The sequence below is a fragment of the Leguminivora glycinivorella genome, chromosome 4, assembly GCF_023078275.1.
Source record: "Leguminivora glycinivorella isolate SPB_JAAS2020 chromosome 4, LegGlyc_1.1, whole genome shotgun sequence".
NCBI classification, from domain to species: domain Eukaryota; kingdom Metazoa; phylum Arthropoda; class Insecta; order Lepidoptera; family Tortricidae; genus Leguminivora; species Leguminivora glycinivorella.
The window spans coordinates 26,933,910-26,949,048 of record NC_062974.1 but is presented as its reverse complement, the minus strand read 5'-3'; the positions used below and the strand labels follow the sequence as shown (position 1 = coordinate 26,949,048).

General features: G+C 41.5%; 2 protein-coding genes across 2 annotated transcripts; one reads left to right on the top strand and one right to left on the bottom strand.

Moving 5' to 3' along the window:
- Nucleotides 1–3,820: 3,820 nt before the first annotated feature.
- Nucleotides 3,821–10,662, bottom strand: LOC125225114. Its single transcript, XM_048128672.1, has 3 exons — nucleotides 10,269–10,662; nucleotides 6,497–6,724; nucleotides 3,821–4,987 (listed from the first exon to the last, which is right to left on the bottom strand). The coding sequence occupies exons 1-3, from the start codon at nucleotides 10,371–10,373 to the stop codon at nucleotides 4,382–4,384; spliced, it is 939 nt and encodes a 312-aa protein (XP_047984629.1). The 5' UTR covers nucleotides 10,374–10,662; the 3' UTR covers nucleotides 3,821–4,381.
- Nucleotides 10,663–11,234: 572 nt separating this feature from the next.
- On the top strand, nucleotides 11,235–13,360 carry LOC125225111 (dnaJ protein homolog 1-like). Its single transcript, XM_048128671.1, is given in 4 exon segments — nucleotides 11,235–11,391; nucleotides 11,561–11,761; nucleotides 11,763–12,399; nucleotides 12,617–13,360. Coding segments are annotated over 3 exon segments (1,056 nt in total). The 5' UTR covers nucleotides 11,235–11,391; nucleotides 11,561–11,576; the 3' UTR covers nucleotides 12,851–13,360.
- The last annotated feature ends 1,779 nt before the right edge of the window (nucleotides 13,361–15,139 follow it).

Here is a 15,139-nt window from a genome sequence, read left to right as displayed (position 1 = left end):
GGATTTTTTTCACATAAGTGATAGCGATAAAAAAATAACACTTTGTCGCTCTCACTTTCGTGAAAACATTCCAAGGTGCGGTGCGGTGTGGTTGTTGAAGCGATAGCTGCCATAGACAATCATCGCGTAAATGGTGTAAAAAGATTCAAAATGCTAATAATATATATCCAATTGGCCATATTATCAAAATCTCGTACATATTTGTACGAGGTTAATAGTATCCTCGTACCTCGTACGTAAGACCGTAAATCTCGTATTTGTACGAGGAACCTCGTACGGTTGGCAACCCTGATTGAAGTATTGATAGCTGACTTAGGCTTCCCACAGACAGTCTTAAAAATTCATAATCTTAAAAAAAACTTGTATGCAATCTGACAGTTCAAATCTGTCAGTGTCTTGTCAGTGTCAGTTTGAACTGTCAGATTGCATACAAGTTTTTTTTAAGATTATGAATTTTTAAGACTGTCTGTGGGAAGCCTTAAAAGTTGAAGCGCTACTGACAGATCATTACCTGCATTGCTATATAAAAATATAAGCATTTTGACGTGATAACGTCTAATAACTCGTTACTACGGGCAGCATGCACGAAAAAGATGACGTCATTGTCCCGTTTCCCAATATAGCTAAAGCACAGAATTATAATTAAACCAGAATGAGTTGTTAGGCCAAAAAGTGTGTCCACATGAGAGGTTAAAGTTGGGGCTGGTGTCCCTCTCGCACTTATTACCACTATCAAATCATTTGAATGACGTCATCACTGTCATCATTTGGGGATACCAGTCAATATTCAAAGTTACTACCAAATCTACTAATACCCAATTAAAGGTTTTTAATAATTGCGCAATTTTTTGGTTTTATGGCTTCATAATAATGACTTACCAATTCGTTACAAGGTATTAAAATACTACTACTATAGTAATTTTTTAACACTGGTCACACGTGCGAGAGGGACACCAGCCCCAACTTTGACCCTCTCATGTGGACACACTTTTGCTAGTCTGTCAAGAACGCCTTTATGCGCAGGTGATAAGGTTCAATTTAGTATGGCAAGAAAAGAGTGAGCTCAGTCCCTATTGTAGGTCGATGAGCTAAAGCGCCATTTATTGGGAACGCGCGTAGGAACTAAGCGGCTGATCGATGCGCTCGGTATGGTTGTAGCGTGTGGCCTGAGTAAAGCACCACAGCTGCGACAGATGGCGCGCCCGTGTTTATTATTTTTGAGTGTTTGTAATTTAAAAACATGAAAGATTGCATTAAAATAAGCATCTTTTATAGAATGAAGTTGTTTGAAAAACCTACTTATTTAGGAGTTAGAGCAGTACGAAGTTGCGAATTTTCCCATAGTATTTACTAAGGCGCCAGAGACAATAAATTTACGATGATTTTTTTTACCAATATAACCTATGTTAATATTGATAAATCATATAGAACACGTTTAAATAAGGATGTTTTGTTATATAAACTTTTTCTTCTCCATTAATATTTACTGAAATATTAGGGTTCTAAGATTAGTAAATGGCACTAGCACTTTAATAAAATTAACGCGTGTCTCGCAAACGGTCTAGGATACAAAATGACGACTTTTATATAGGTATAGGTTAGGTTCGTTAGGTATCTTCAAACGGCCGAAGGCTCCTATTCTGTGCAGTTTCTGTAATAAGCGGGGCTCCGTCGATATTGCTTTCTGTCTCTGGCGCCTTAGTAATGCTACGGGAAAATTTTGCAACTTTGCACCACTCTAACTCCTAAATTAGTAGGTTTTAAAAAAAACTTTAATTTATAAAAGATGCTTATTTTAATGCATTCTTTCTAATAAGAACAAAACACTATGCTAGAAAGAGTGCAGAGGAAGTTCTGTAGGCACATTTACAAACGACTGTACGGATATTACCCATATATGTATCCATCTCTATTCGTAACAGGAATGGTTGGTCTTCAAACTCTAGAAACCAGACGGAAACTGCTGCATATTATGCATTACCGCCAACTGTTTCACCATAGAGTAGATGACGCATCCGTGCTTGAGAGAATGGGGCTGCAAGTGCCAAGAGCGAATGTGGTGGTTGGCATGCCGGGCGCGGTGCCGGCGCGGCGGCGGCGGCGCCTGTTCGCGGCGGCCGGCGCACCGCTCGAGCCCGAGCTGCTCTTAACCGCATCATGTTGGAGACAGACGATATTGACATATTTGCTGATAGTGTTGGTGTGTTTTACAGAAAACTCTTAAGGTTCATAGACTCTACACTCCTTAGGTGATTAATGTAATAACCGTAGTTTAACTTTTAAGTGTGTTTGCTTTTATTTATGTCAATTTAACATGTACATAATTATATTACCACATAAGTGCTTTGGTGAAATACTGTTAACTTTTGTGTATTTTTTTTAATAAATAAATAAAAAAACGTGAAAAAAGTCCCAGAATCGGGCCCCTTTTGCTATACTCTGACCGCCCCTGTCTATACTACTGTAATGTTTGACGTTATCACGTTAAACTACCGTCCGTAAACCGACTTTACAGACAACCAATTTTTTTGTCAGGTTAAAGTCTGTCGAGCAATTTCCGTCATTAGAAAAAAGCGGTAAATTTAAAAATTCTAGAAGCGGACGTTACGTTATCAACTTATCATTCCATTAAAAATTTGAATTTTGTGCCCTTTTCTAGTGACAAATATGTTCGTTTAATGTTCTCCGTTTGTCATATCATATTTTATTATCATGAAATGTAATTAGCTCAAATGGCCGCTGTACACATGTGGCCAACGGTTCCACCAACCCTTGGTGGAACCCCTTGGCCAAGCGTGTAGAGGGCTACTTGGCCGTATGTTGGTAGTTGGCGCTAGCGCTGTCCGGCCAACCGACTGGTGTCGGTTTTTTGTCCACACATCAAAGGATCTTGGCGCCAATGGCCAACTGCGTTCACACGTTGGCGCTTCATTCAGTTTGTCGTCAGCCGTCAGAGAGGACAGTTAGTGAAATATTTACGAAAATAATAAGTTTATCTATGCCAATAATAGTGTTGATTTTAGGAAATAAAATAACCTTGCAAATGTTTAATGTATTGCCTAAAAAAGATAAATGTGCTTATCAGAATATTAAAAAAATTGATAATATTTCAAATAATTTAATCTTACTACGGTTATTATTTATTAATCAAACTTTGCTGACAACGTAAATGACCTAGAATTACCTAGCCTTTTCCATTCCACGTCCATCATTCATGAAGAGCCAATGCCAAGTGATTGGTACGCCAATGTGTAAACAGCGACCCTTATCTTGGCCAAGGGGTTCCACAAAGGGTTGGTGGAACCGTTGGCCACATGTGTACAGCGGCCATAATGGTACAGCCACACAATGGCAAACAGCGATGAGCGAACACAAACGTGAACGTGTGCAAGGTTTTTGCCAGTGATGTTCAACAAACAGGAAGGTACGTAAAAGTTGTTGGTAGGCTTATTGGTAGGTAAGTACTATCAGCTGTAAAAGTGCATGGAGAAATCATGAATGAATTCATTGATAAATTCGCCATCCATTTATGCATCTGATAGTACCTGGCAACCTAGCCGAAGTGACAATCGCTGACACAGCCGTGCCTCGGCGAGCTGTGGACTGTGGTAATCAATATCGCAACTGAACTTGTGTTGTAATGCCCTTCATTATGCCACAGTATAATAAAGAGTACTGTCGTACAGTATGGCCACTCCCGCTCCCCGCTGAAAGTGCCGCCCAGACCCTCTCGGTTACCTCACAGTTACCGCCTGTCAAAAACGCGAACAGTCGACCTGCCACATCTCACTCATACAAGCATGGTACGCGTTCACCTACACGAGCTTAGAATGTGTGCTAGGAACGCGCCTCCTTCATATACTTGATCGCCAGTGTCCGAGGTGTGATTATGCACAGTCGTATAAACTATACTATCCCCTTTTAGGATATTAGTACAGATTTAATAAACGGAACTCAAATTACCACCTTGTACTTTTTATTAACAAATCAATATTGTCAAAACTCGAGGCCATTGCTTGTCCAGTAGTGCCCACATAGGGAGAATTGTGATATAAATCACCGATTATTTTATAAAATTAACTACATAATATGTTAGTAAAGTAATATGTAAAAAGTAAAGGCGCGTTCAGTCCACGGAGTTTAGCCGCCGCGTGAAATCCTATATGCCTGAAAAAGGGCCTCCAAATTGGCGCGAAACATGTCGCAGCAATAGCGACATAATAACGTGATACAACCGTAGATTCATTAATTATTTGAATAATAATGTTAGTAACAATATTGTACGTTTTATCAGAAAACACAGTTCTCCGTGTCAAATCAAAACACCACAGGATGGAAAACAGCCTTATCTATATTAAATTCTTAATCATAATATACATATTTAATCGTCACTGTCAGAGTCTTGGGCATCTTTCCCTTCACCCTTTATGTTTTCAACGTGCATTATAAAGTTATCTTCTAGTATATCAGTATCTGAATGAATTGGAGATTCCAGACTTATTAGATTTGACGATGAAGTTTTACTTTTGTATTTTTTATTAGTTTTATCTCTCTCTTCACATAAAACAATCTCTACGTTTTCTAATTCGGCCCCGGGGAGATCTGTTGCGTGTTGAGTTGACCGTTTTCTTTTTTTGTTTCGTAAATCTCTTAATCTGCATTGAGTTAATATTGACTGGATTTTTTCTCTGGCTAAAAGACTTTGCTCCTCAGAAAGCGACTTCAACTGGTTAGCAACGTACAAGCCATAAATCTGAAATTCGTCCGAGTGTGCAAGGGAGGTGGCCGCAATTTTTTTCCCATCATTATTACGTTTACTTAGCTTGTTAGAAGAATCTAAATATTTGCGATATTCCGGAAGTCCTAAAGAATATTTTCGTATGGGGTTAGAAGCCTTGTTAATAATATCGCTGATAAATCTTTTGGACTGTTCTTGCAACCTTATTGATGAATCCACGTCGCTTGGACTATTGGTATTTGGTTCAATCTGAAACAAAAAAAACTTTAAACTTTTATGTTACCTACGTTTATGACGACTACGATTAGAAGAGCGCCCAAAAAACAGTTTTTGACTCTAAAATTGTTCTATTTTGATGCCAAATATCACAGAAACAATGAGCTGTGAAAGAATTACGAGATACTATTTTGTTTCAAGCTGATGCTTTTGATAGGCTTTATGAACTATTTAAATATCAATGTATTCAAATCGAAGGTCATTGGTCCAGGGAACGCCCTTAACCATCTTCTACGCGTTTTGTTGAAGCTTTCAATCGCTGCAAAGGAGCCATTCACGAGATTAGAGGAGACGGGGCGATGTCAGTCTATTGGCGTGAAGGTGCTCTGTGCTCTTACACGGGCGATAAAAATTGCCGAATTGCCGAAAATTCGGGGCAATTTTGACGTCACGGGCACTTCAAGCAATATTTTCTAATATTGCTCAACATGGAACAATCGTGTATGTATGTGTGTATGGCGCCATTCTGGTCCCAATCAAATTACTCCACACGCAACTCGGGAAGCTTGGCAATATTAGTTTGCGCAAATAATTGCCCAAAAATCGCCCATGTGGTACAAGAGCACCTAGCCTAGCGAGAGTGAAGCGAGACGTACAGTCAACCAATTGGAACCCTATGCCACTCTACAACCATGTCAAATTTAAAAAAAATTATAAATGGGTTTGCTTTGCCTCAACCTCACCGTCCAAGGCCCTAGGTCACGCGGCCGCGGTAGGCCAAACAATCTCTCACCACAAGATGCCGAAGACCGGGCAAAGTGGAGGAGGCTGAGCAGGAAAGCGGACCCTGGCGCTAGGCCGGGAAAATGCTAGGTTGAAGAAGAAGAATTATAAATGGGTTTACTCTTGGCCGCAGACTAGCCAAAGGCAAAGACGTGGCCTACGATGGAGTGAGCTCACCCAGAAGATGCCTGTTCACTCTTGATTTGAAATGACAAGCAGTAGGCCTAGCACATGATGGCCGCGGGAGTATGTCGCCGCGAGATAGATGCCACGTCTTCTTCTAACTGTATTAATGACATAAGGATGGGTAGTCTATCTCGCGGCGACATACTCCCGCGGCCATCATGTGCTAGGCCTACAGTAAGAGATTTCTTACAATCTGATTTATAACGTCACTTTGACATAGTTCTGCAGTGGCCTAGGCCTAGGGTTCTAAGTGTTCTAACTGGTTGACTGTACACGCAACCGACTGCTATTTTTAACTTACAAGAAGAAGTACACAAAATTTGTCTGCAGGTTGTTGGAGTTCAAGCCCCTACCTATAGAATCTAAGCTACCAGAGCTTGATGTAATTCCCATCAAGTGAGAGAAAATACATAATTATATTTGATACCAGTACTGTAAGGAAATTAAAAAAAAAGCCGTGCAAAGATTTGTCGGTTCATAGGAAATTTAAATTTTACGCTTCTAATTAGAAAGTGATTTTTCCGACTATTTTAATTTGTAAAAAAAAACTTTAAACTTTTTACTAGTACTTACATGATCTTCGGTATAAAAAGTCTTGGGGTCATACACATCACACATAAAACTCATAGCATCGTAAAATGTCCACGTAGGTATTAATGGTTCTTCCTCCCCAGACATTTGAGATCTGACGACTTTCTTGTAGTTTAATCGAAAAGTCGTATAGAGAGACTCCTTTTTCCTTTTGAGTTCATCCACGGGTATTCCCATAGCATTTGAAATGCGGGTCCATGCATCGTCAATCTGAATTAAACATAAGAGTAGATTTAAATAAAACAAACACCACATAATTATACAATATATTATAACGTACAGCTAGGCAAAAAAGAGTAGAAATGTATCAATTTTTTTATCATAGCAACACTTACTGCTACTCGTACAAATGTATTATGACCATAGATTTTTATATAATTATTAAGCTAGATTGAGTTGTTAGGCCAAAAAGTGTGTCCACATGAGAGGGTAAAGTTGGGGCTGGTGTCCCCTCTCGCACTTATTGCCACTGTCAAAATTATTTGAATGACGTCATCACTGTCATTATTTGGGGATACCAGTCAATATCCAAAGTTACTACCAAGTCTACTAATACTTACTACTACTATAGTAATCTCTTTAACACTGGTCACACGTGCGAGAGGGACACCAGCCCCAACTTTGACCCTCTCATGTGGACACACTTTTATACTATTCTGATAAGAACGCCTTTCTGCACCGGTGATAAAGTTCAATTTAGTATGGCAAAAAAAGTGTGAGCTCAGTCCCTATTGAAAGTCCATGATTATGGCTTGCCACAGACAGTCTTAAAAATTCATAATCTTAAAAAAAATTGTATGCAAACTGACAGTTCAAACTGACACTGACAGATTTGCATACAATTTTTTTTAAGATTATGAATTTTTAAGACTGTGGCAAGCCTATGGCAGCGTTCCCACTTATGCGTCGCGTGTCTCGGGGCGCGCAAAGGGCGTCCGCGCCACGCCACCTGAGTGTAATTCAAAAAGCGTCTCCTCAGTACATTTTGTATAGGAAGGACGTAAGGCGCGCCGCCAAGCGGCGCGGCGCGCGCCCCGCCGCCGCCACGCCACCTGGGGCGCGTCTTACGTCTTTCCTATACAAAATGTACTGAGGAGGCGTTTTTTGAATTACACTGAAGCGGCGTGGCGCGGACGCCCGTTGCGCGCCCCGAGACACGCGACGCTCTGCAGGCCTAGCACATGATGGCCGCGGGAGTATGTCGCCGCGAGATAGACTACCTGTCCTTATGTCATTAATACAATTAGACAAAGACGTGTCATCTATCTCGCGGCGACATACTCCCGCGGCCATCATGTGCTAGGCCTACTGGTGTGGCCGGTCACTATGGCCGGCAACAGACGAGTCTTAAGCCACATGCGAAACGGTTTAGGCTTCCAACAGACAGTCTTAAAAATTCATAATCTTAAAAAAAAATTGTATGCAATCTGACAGTTCAAACTGACACTGACAAGACACTGACAGATCTGTCAGTGTCAATTTGCATACAAATTTTTTTTAAGATTATGAATTTTTAAGACTGTCTGTGGGAAGCCTTAAATGGACGGTGGCGCCACTGGCGCCCCTATTATTTTCTACTCTTTTTTTGCCAGGCTAAAATTGCTTAGTAGCTCAACTAGCTACTAAGCAATTTTAGATTAAAGGAAACGTTCTGTAGAAACCAATATGATACCGATCCAAACACATGCTAACATAATTAACATAAACAACGACATCCCGATTTGTCAAATGGCCGCTGTACACATATGGCCAGCAGTTCCACCAACCCCCTTGGCCAAGCGTGTAGAGGGCACAGAATTACAGTTAAACCAGAATGAGTAGTTAGGTCAAAAAGTGTGTCCACATTCTCATGTGGACACACTTTTTGAGCATATGTTCAAATGGGTATTAGTAGATTTGGTAGTAGCTTTGAAAATTGACTGGTATCCCCAATGTATGACAGTGATGACGTCACTGAATAATGTTGACATTGTCAGTAAGTGCGAGAGGGACACCAGCCCAAACAATGCCCTCTCATGTGGACCGTTTTCGCTAGTCTGATACGATCACCTTTCTATCTCAGTGATAAGGTTCAATTTAGTATGGCAAAAAAATGTGATTCCACAATCTAGTTTAATAATTCTAAATCTATGGTAGAGGGCTACTTGGCCGTAAGGGCCCGCGCACACGGAGGCAACAGTTGCTCGGCGACTTTCGTATTTGTATGAAAAGTTGCGTCGCCTCGTGTGCGCACTTTCATACTAGGCCATGGTCGCGCTCGCGACAAAAAAGTCGCCGGCAACAGTTGCCCGTGTGCGCACACTCTAAGGCTTCCCACAGATGCAATCTGACAGTTCAAACTGACACTGACAGATTTGAACTGTCAGATTGCATACAAGTTTTATTTAAGATTATGAATTTTTAAGACTGTCTGTGGGAAGCCTAACGGCCCAGCCACGACATTGGTCTAAGCGCGACAGCGGTGAGCGGCGGCCATACATTGGAGCGAGACACAGCGATGGGACTTTTCATTCGCACGTATGGCTGCCGCTCACCGCTGTCGCGCTTAGACCAATGTCGTGGCTGGGCCGTAAGTTGGCAGTTGGCGCTAGCGCGGGCCGGCCAACCGATTAGGCTTCCCACAGACAGTCTTAAAAAAAATTGTATGCAAATTGACACTGACAGATCTGTCAGTGTCTTGTCAGTGTCAGTTTGAACTGTCAGATTGCATACAAGTTTTTTTTAAGATTATGAATTTTTAAGACTGTCTGTGGGAAGCCTTAGTGTCGGTTTTTTGTCCACACATCAAAGGATCTTGGCGCCAATAGCCAACTGCGTTTACATGGTGTTTACACGTTGGCGCTTCATTCAGCTTGTCGTCAGCCGTCAGAGAGGACAGTAGTGAAATATTTAAGAAAATAGATAGATAGATAGAATACTCTTTATTGGCACACCTCAGCAAAAGATACAGTGGGGACAAAACAAATGATTATAGAGGCAGACAACAGGCGATCTTATCGCTAAAGAGCGATCTCTACCAGACAACCTTTGGGTAGCGGAAATAACAAACATAATCAAAAAGAACCAAACGATCAAACATAATCGAAATAAAAATCATAATTATTCTAATGTCCAACACACAAATTGAATAAACATACACATATAAGAGAATATAAATAGACTTACATGCGAATATAATAAGTTTATCTGTGCCCAATAATAGTGTTATTTTATGAAATAAAATAACCTTGCAACTGTTTAATGTATTGCCTAAAAAAGATAAATGTGCTTATCAGAATATTAAAAAAATTGTTAATATTTCAAATAATTTAATTTTACTACGGGGTTATTATTTTTTAATCAAATCTTGCTGACAACGTAAACGACCTAGAATTTCCTAGCCTTTTCCATGCCACGTCCATCTTTCATGAAGAGCCAATGGAAAGTAATTGGTTCGCCAATGTGTAAACAGCGGCTCTTATCTTGGCCAAGGGGTTTCACAAAGGGTTGCGGCTGTCCAAAATCAAAACCTAGCAGGGGACGTGTATTTTCAATGCACTTGCTAGGTTTTGATTTTGGACAGCCGGGTTGGTGGAACCGTTGGCCACATGTGTACAGCGGCCAAAACACAATTTCGACTTGTCCAAAAAACGAACGACTATGCCGATCTACACCAAACAAAACAATTCAAAACTTGTCCACGATTGTGTTTATTGCTGTTTGCCAAGTGTTTGGGCCGCCATTATAGGTTGGTATGTCAATGTTATTTACTTACCTTTCTTTTATCCTTGTGATGTTTATTTTTCGGATTCCAAATGCATGGCTCGTTTTTGTACAGTTCAATGAATTCAAACGTTTTTGCTGTAGAAAATGCAGACATTTTTGTAAGTAACACAAAATTACTGGCACCGTATTGTATACTTGACAGCTACCGCGCGACTGATTGGCCGTGGCGCTGGCGTCATTGGCGATCGCGCACGATCTTGGGCACGAATACAAACGAAGCGAACTCCATGCTCGCCCAACTCGCCCAAGATAGGCGAGTACAGTCATGCTCGACTGTTTTGAGACCATAATCGTCTATGAGTGGTTATTATCATTGCCTATTAATTAAAATTAACACTTTAAGCATATATGATAATGCCAAGTACTACGCCCTTATCGTACTAGTCCGTTCAAATAATACCTATTCATATGGAATTATTAATATGTACGAAATTTCAATACATTTTATAATTTTTATAGAAGGAATTATTGTCCTATATTGTCTAGACTGCAATAAGTACAGTTACAAACATCTTTACAAGCCAATGTTCGAAAAATATTTTTATACGATCTTATTGTCAGTGCCTTAAAGGCGAGTTAATATATTTTTGGAACGTCGGCTTGTTAAGATATTTATGAACTTGACTGTACCGTTTCTTTTATCACAATGTAGACTGTTCTATTTTACGCAAAATTATTGACCGAGCACAACTAATTCTCATATTTGGATTATGATTGGATGACCGTCAGTGCAAAAACAACACTGATTGGTCAGAATGTCTCGGGGAGGTCGTGTATTGTTATCAACATAGCGAGAACATTCCCACACGCGACTCGAAACTCGTGGACCATTTAGGATTTGAACTGCTAAATTTATATGTATCTCTTTTTAACTCGGCTCAGAACCGTGTGCGCGATAATGTTTTATCTCTTTTTCGCGTCGAATGAAGGCCCCAGAACGTTCTAGACGTTTTAATGTATATAACTTGGCGCGACGGCGGCGCTGCGTTTCATTCATTTGTGAATTTGAACGTGTGAACTGTGAGTTGTGAAGTGCGTGAGAAAAGTGTATTATTTTACATAATTTTGTTCAAGACTGCTATTGGATTTTGTTATTAGACCGAATAATATAGGTAAGTGTCTGGGATTGTCAATTTTCATTTAAGAAACTGGAAATATTGTCTGATTTATCGCATGCCAAAAAAAACTTCTAGCAATAATTTACATTGCGCGAATCATCGGTGTACGTACCCAAAAAAGGTGTCAGTCGTGCGAAGGCTAATAGGAACCGTTTTGTTGCAGGTGTAAGCTATCAGAAATGGGAAAGGATTATTATAAAATTCTGGGATTGTCGAAGGGAGCGAGCGATGACGAGATAAAGAAAGCGTACCGCAAGCTGGCGCTCAAGTACCATCCGGACAAGAACAAGAACCCCGGCGCCGAGGAGAGGTTCAAGGAGGTCGCGGAGGCCTACGAGGTGCTCTCGGACAAGAAGAAGAGAGATCTACGACGCGCACGGCGAGGAGGGCCTCAAGGGAGGAATGGGAGCACAGAACGGGCCGGGCGGCGGCCAGTCGTTCTCGTACACGTTCCACGGCGACCCGAAGGCCACGTTCGCGCAGTTCTTCGGCTCGGCGAGCCCGTTCCAGGCGTTCTTCGACCTGAACGGCGGCGGCGGCGGCAACTTCTTCGAACGCGACATGATGGACGTGGACATGGACCCCTTCGCCAACCTCGGCATGGGCGGCCCGCGCCCCGGCGGGCCCGGCGGCGCCTTCCGCAGCCACAGCTTCAACTTCCACGGCTCCCCGAGTCGCAAGGAGAAGACGCAGGACCCGCCCATCGAGCACGACCTGTACGTTTCCTTGGAGGACATCGCCCGCGGTTGCGTCAAGAAGATGAAGATCTCCCGCCGCGTCATCCAGCCGGACGGCACGTCCAAGAAGGAAGACAAAGTGTTGACCATCCACGTTAAACCCGGCTGGAAGGCCGGCACCAAGATCACCTTCCAGAAGGAGGGCGATCAGGGCAGGAACAAGATCCCCGCAGACATCGTGTTCATCATCAGAGACAAGCCCAACCCTCTGTTCAAGCGAGAAGGCAGTGACATCAGACATACGGCCAAGATCTCACTCAAACAGGTCAGTAAACTATTTTGTTGTCTATAACATTCTAGTCTTATTTACATTTAATTTGAATCTTTTGGTAATCTAATGAGTCACACATTCAAATTCAAACAAAAGATTAAGTCATCTTTAACTACTTAGTAACTATTGTTTAGAAAATGAAAATATAACATCTATCTGTCATCATCTGTTATTATTCAATAAACTTACCTTTCTTTTTTCTTTGTTACAGGCTCTCTGCGGCACAATCATTGAAGTTCCAACTATGTCGGGAGAGAAGCTAACAGTGAACCTACAGGGTGAGGTAGTCAAGCCCCACACGGTCAAGAGGTTCCCCAACTACGGCCTACCATTCCCCAAGGAGCCTACACGGAAAGGAGATCTGCTGGTGGCGTTTGACATCAAGTTCCCCGACCGGTTAAGTCAAGGAGTGAAGGAGATCCTAGCGGACACGCTTCCTAACTGAATTGACTATAGGATTTATCTTCGGTTCAGATTTTAGTGTATCTTGTGGACAGTGAAATCGGGCAATAACTGTGCCTTAGCAGTTTTAAGTGCCAATTCGGAAAAGTCCACATGCGTATGCTCAAACATCATAGGACATTCCTGTGAAATGTACTCACTAGGCAACAGTAACTTGGACCAACCTGGTTCAGAGTGTTCATTAGAAAGTGTGTGTGGACGTCCTTTGTCCGTTTTAGTACAAAGTGGCGATGTGACTGATTTAATTTACTTGTGTTTGTATTTAATTTACTTAGGTTGTAAATATTTTGTACTGTAAATACCTGACAGTGATTCTAAGTTGTAGGTTAGTGGTATAGCTGCCATGGTACAAGTTACATTTTGTATCGTTTGTACTGAGTTTCCTCATAATTTATATTAAAATGTTTTGTTATGGATGAATGAACAATGACATGACTTACCACTTAAAATTGCTGTTAAAATTGACTAATAAACGAAAAGATTGAAAGTAAAATTATTTTAATTTCTCAATAACCTGGAATCCATAGCAAATTTTAGCATACTCAAGGCTGCCACACACCGCAAAGCGGGACGGGAGCGGGACGGGCGCGGGTCGCTAGCGCCGCGGTAGGCGCGCGTGACACGCGCGCTGGCTGCGCGGTGAGGCACACACTGACAATGCCCGAATGTCGGCGCGACGGACCCGCGCGGGTCCCGCGGCGGGAGCGGGACACGACCTGTTGTGATTGGGCGGGTTAGCGCGGGACGGGCGCGGCGCGGAGCGGGGCGTGCGCGGAGCGTCGGTGTGTGGCACCGTATTTGATTCAGTGTTATACAGCGCGGCGCTCGCGCCCCGCGCCCGTCCCGCTCCCGTCCCGCTTTGCGGTGTGTGGCAGCCTTCAATGCCAAGCCAACAGATTAAATTAGTTTTGAAAATAGATTCTCTATTTTGATTACTGCCGCGCTGCCAACATGACAAATGGTAATGGCGAGACGCGGAAATAAATGCAATTTTTTTTATAAAAATTCAGTTCCTCTTCTAATGACGTAGCATAAACAGCTGGAACTGGCTGGAACACGTCTTGACCTTATGAAATTTCTTGTAATATTCATGTTGGCACGACCTAATGGTGCTTATTACATATCCGTAAGTCCGTAGTGTATGTACATCTAAATACCAAGGTATGAAATTACAAAGAGAAAGTCTTTTAAATTTCATTTCCGCTTAGAGAACTATCACAAATCGTTTTGCCGCTACCTTTTTTCAAGGCGTGTAAGCAAGAAATAAACCAAGCCTAAAATACTGCATTGTGTACCTATTTATATATCTTTTTATAATGTTTACGATACGATAATAAAATTAATATCATGTAATATGTCGCCAATTCATTGGCTCAATACAAAACATGAACAGAGAGAGACGCGCGCATCGCACTGACGTCACGCGGCAAAAATACGCACGCCCCCGCAAGGCCTACCTACTGGAGAAATGCAGACATGTTTTATATAATTTAATTAAAATATAACTGAGCGCCAAGGTTTATCTACTTAAAGACACAACGTCTATAAACTTTTAACCTACAATAATCATAAAATTGAGGATTTGAATCTAGGCAGGTCATGTCATGCATGTCTGTCATTTACCATCAGTTACCAATAATGACCATTGATTGGACACACAGATAAGGAAGAGTTCCTGAGAAGGTCATTTAAGCTTTTTTTCGCTTATTTCACTATATTTGGCCAGATATTTAAGTAGACTGTGGCATTGCATAATGTTATCTACTTGGTACCCAGTCAATCCATATGATGGTCCGGGCAACGCCTGAAAATCAAACTCAGGTCAAGGCCGGGTGGTGTAGTAGACACAAAGCGCTATTTTTAGAAATTTTAGGAAATGAATAGTATCGCTTTCTCATATTCTTAGGTATAGCGTAATTGAGCTTATTTTTAGGAAGGTAGGCATACGAAAGGTATTTCCCGTGGTTATCTACGTTTACGTGACGTTGATCGATAATTCACTAATAAATTTCCGGATAACGGATGAATGTTAACGAGAAACATGACTCAGACGAACAGAAGGAAGTTGTAACGACTAAGAAACTATCTGTTGTAGGTTCCTAAAGGCGTAAATTACTAGAAATTTCTTTTCTGGATTCTAGTTATCGTTTTCCCGCCAATTTGGGGAATTTCGGTATAGTTTGGGGAATGTAGGTCAGTGCAGTGGTATTAGGTATTCAAATTCCGAATTCAGATAATTAAAAAAAATGTGGCGTACTCTACAAAACAGCTG

Bases quoted from the DNA above. Each gene is read 5' to 3' on its own strand.
- LOC125225114 (XM_048128672.1), bottom strand. From the start codon at position 10,373: ATGTCTGCATTTTCTACAGCAAAAACGTTTGAATTCATTGAACTGTAC. The intron at 6,725-10,268 runs GTAAGTAAATAA...TGTTTAATTCAG, and splicing joins ATCACAAGGATAAAAGAAAG to ATTGACGATGCATGGACCCG. The intron at 4,988-6,496 runs GTAAGTACTAGT...TTTTTGTTTCAG, and splicing joins CTTTTTATACCGAAGATCAT to ATTGAACCAAATACCAATAG.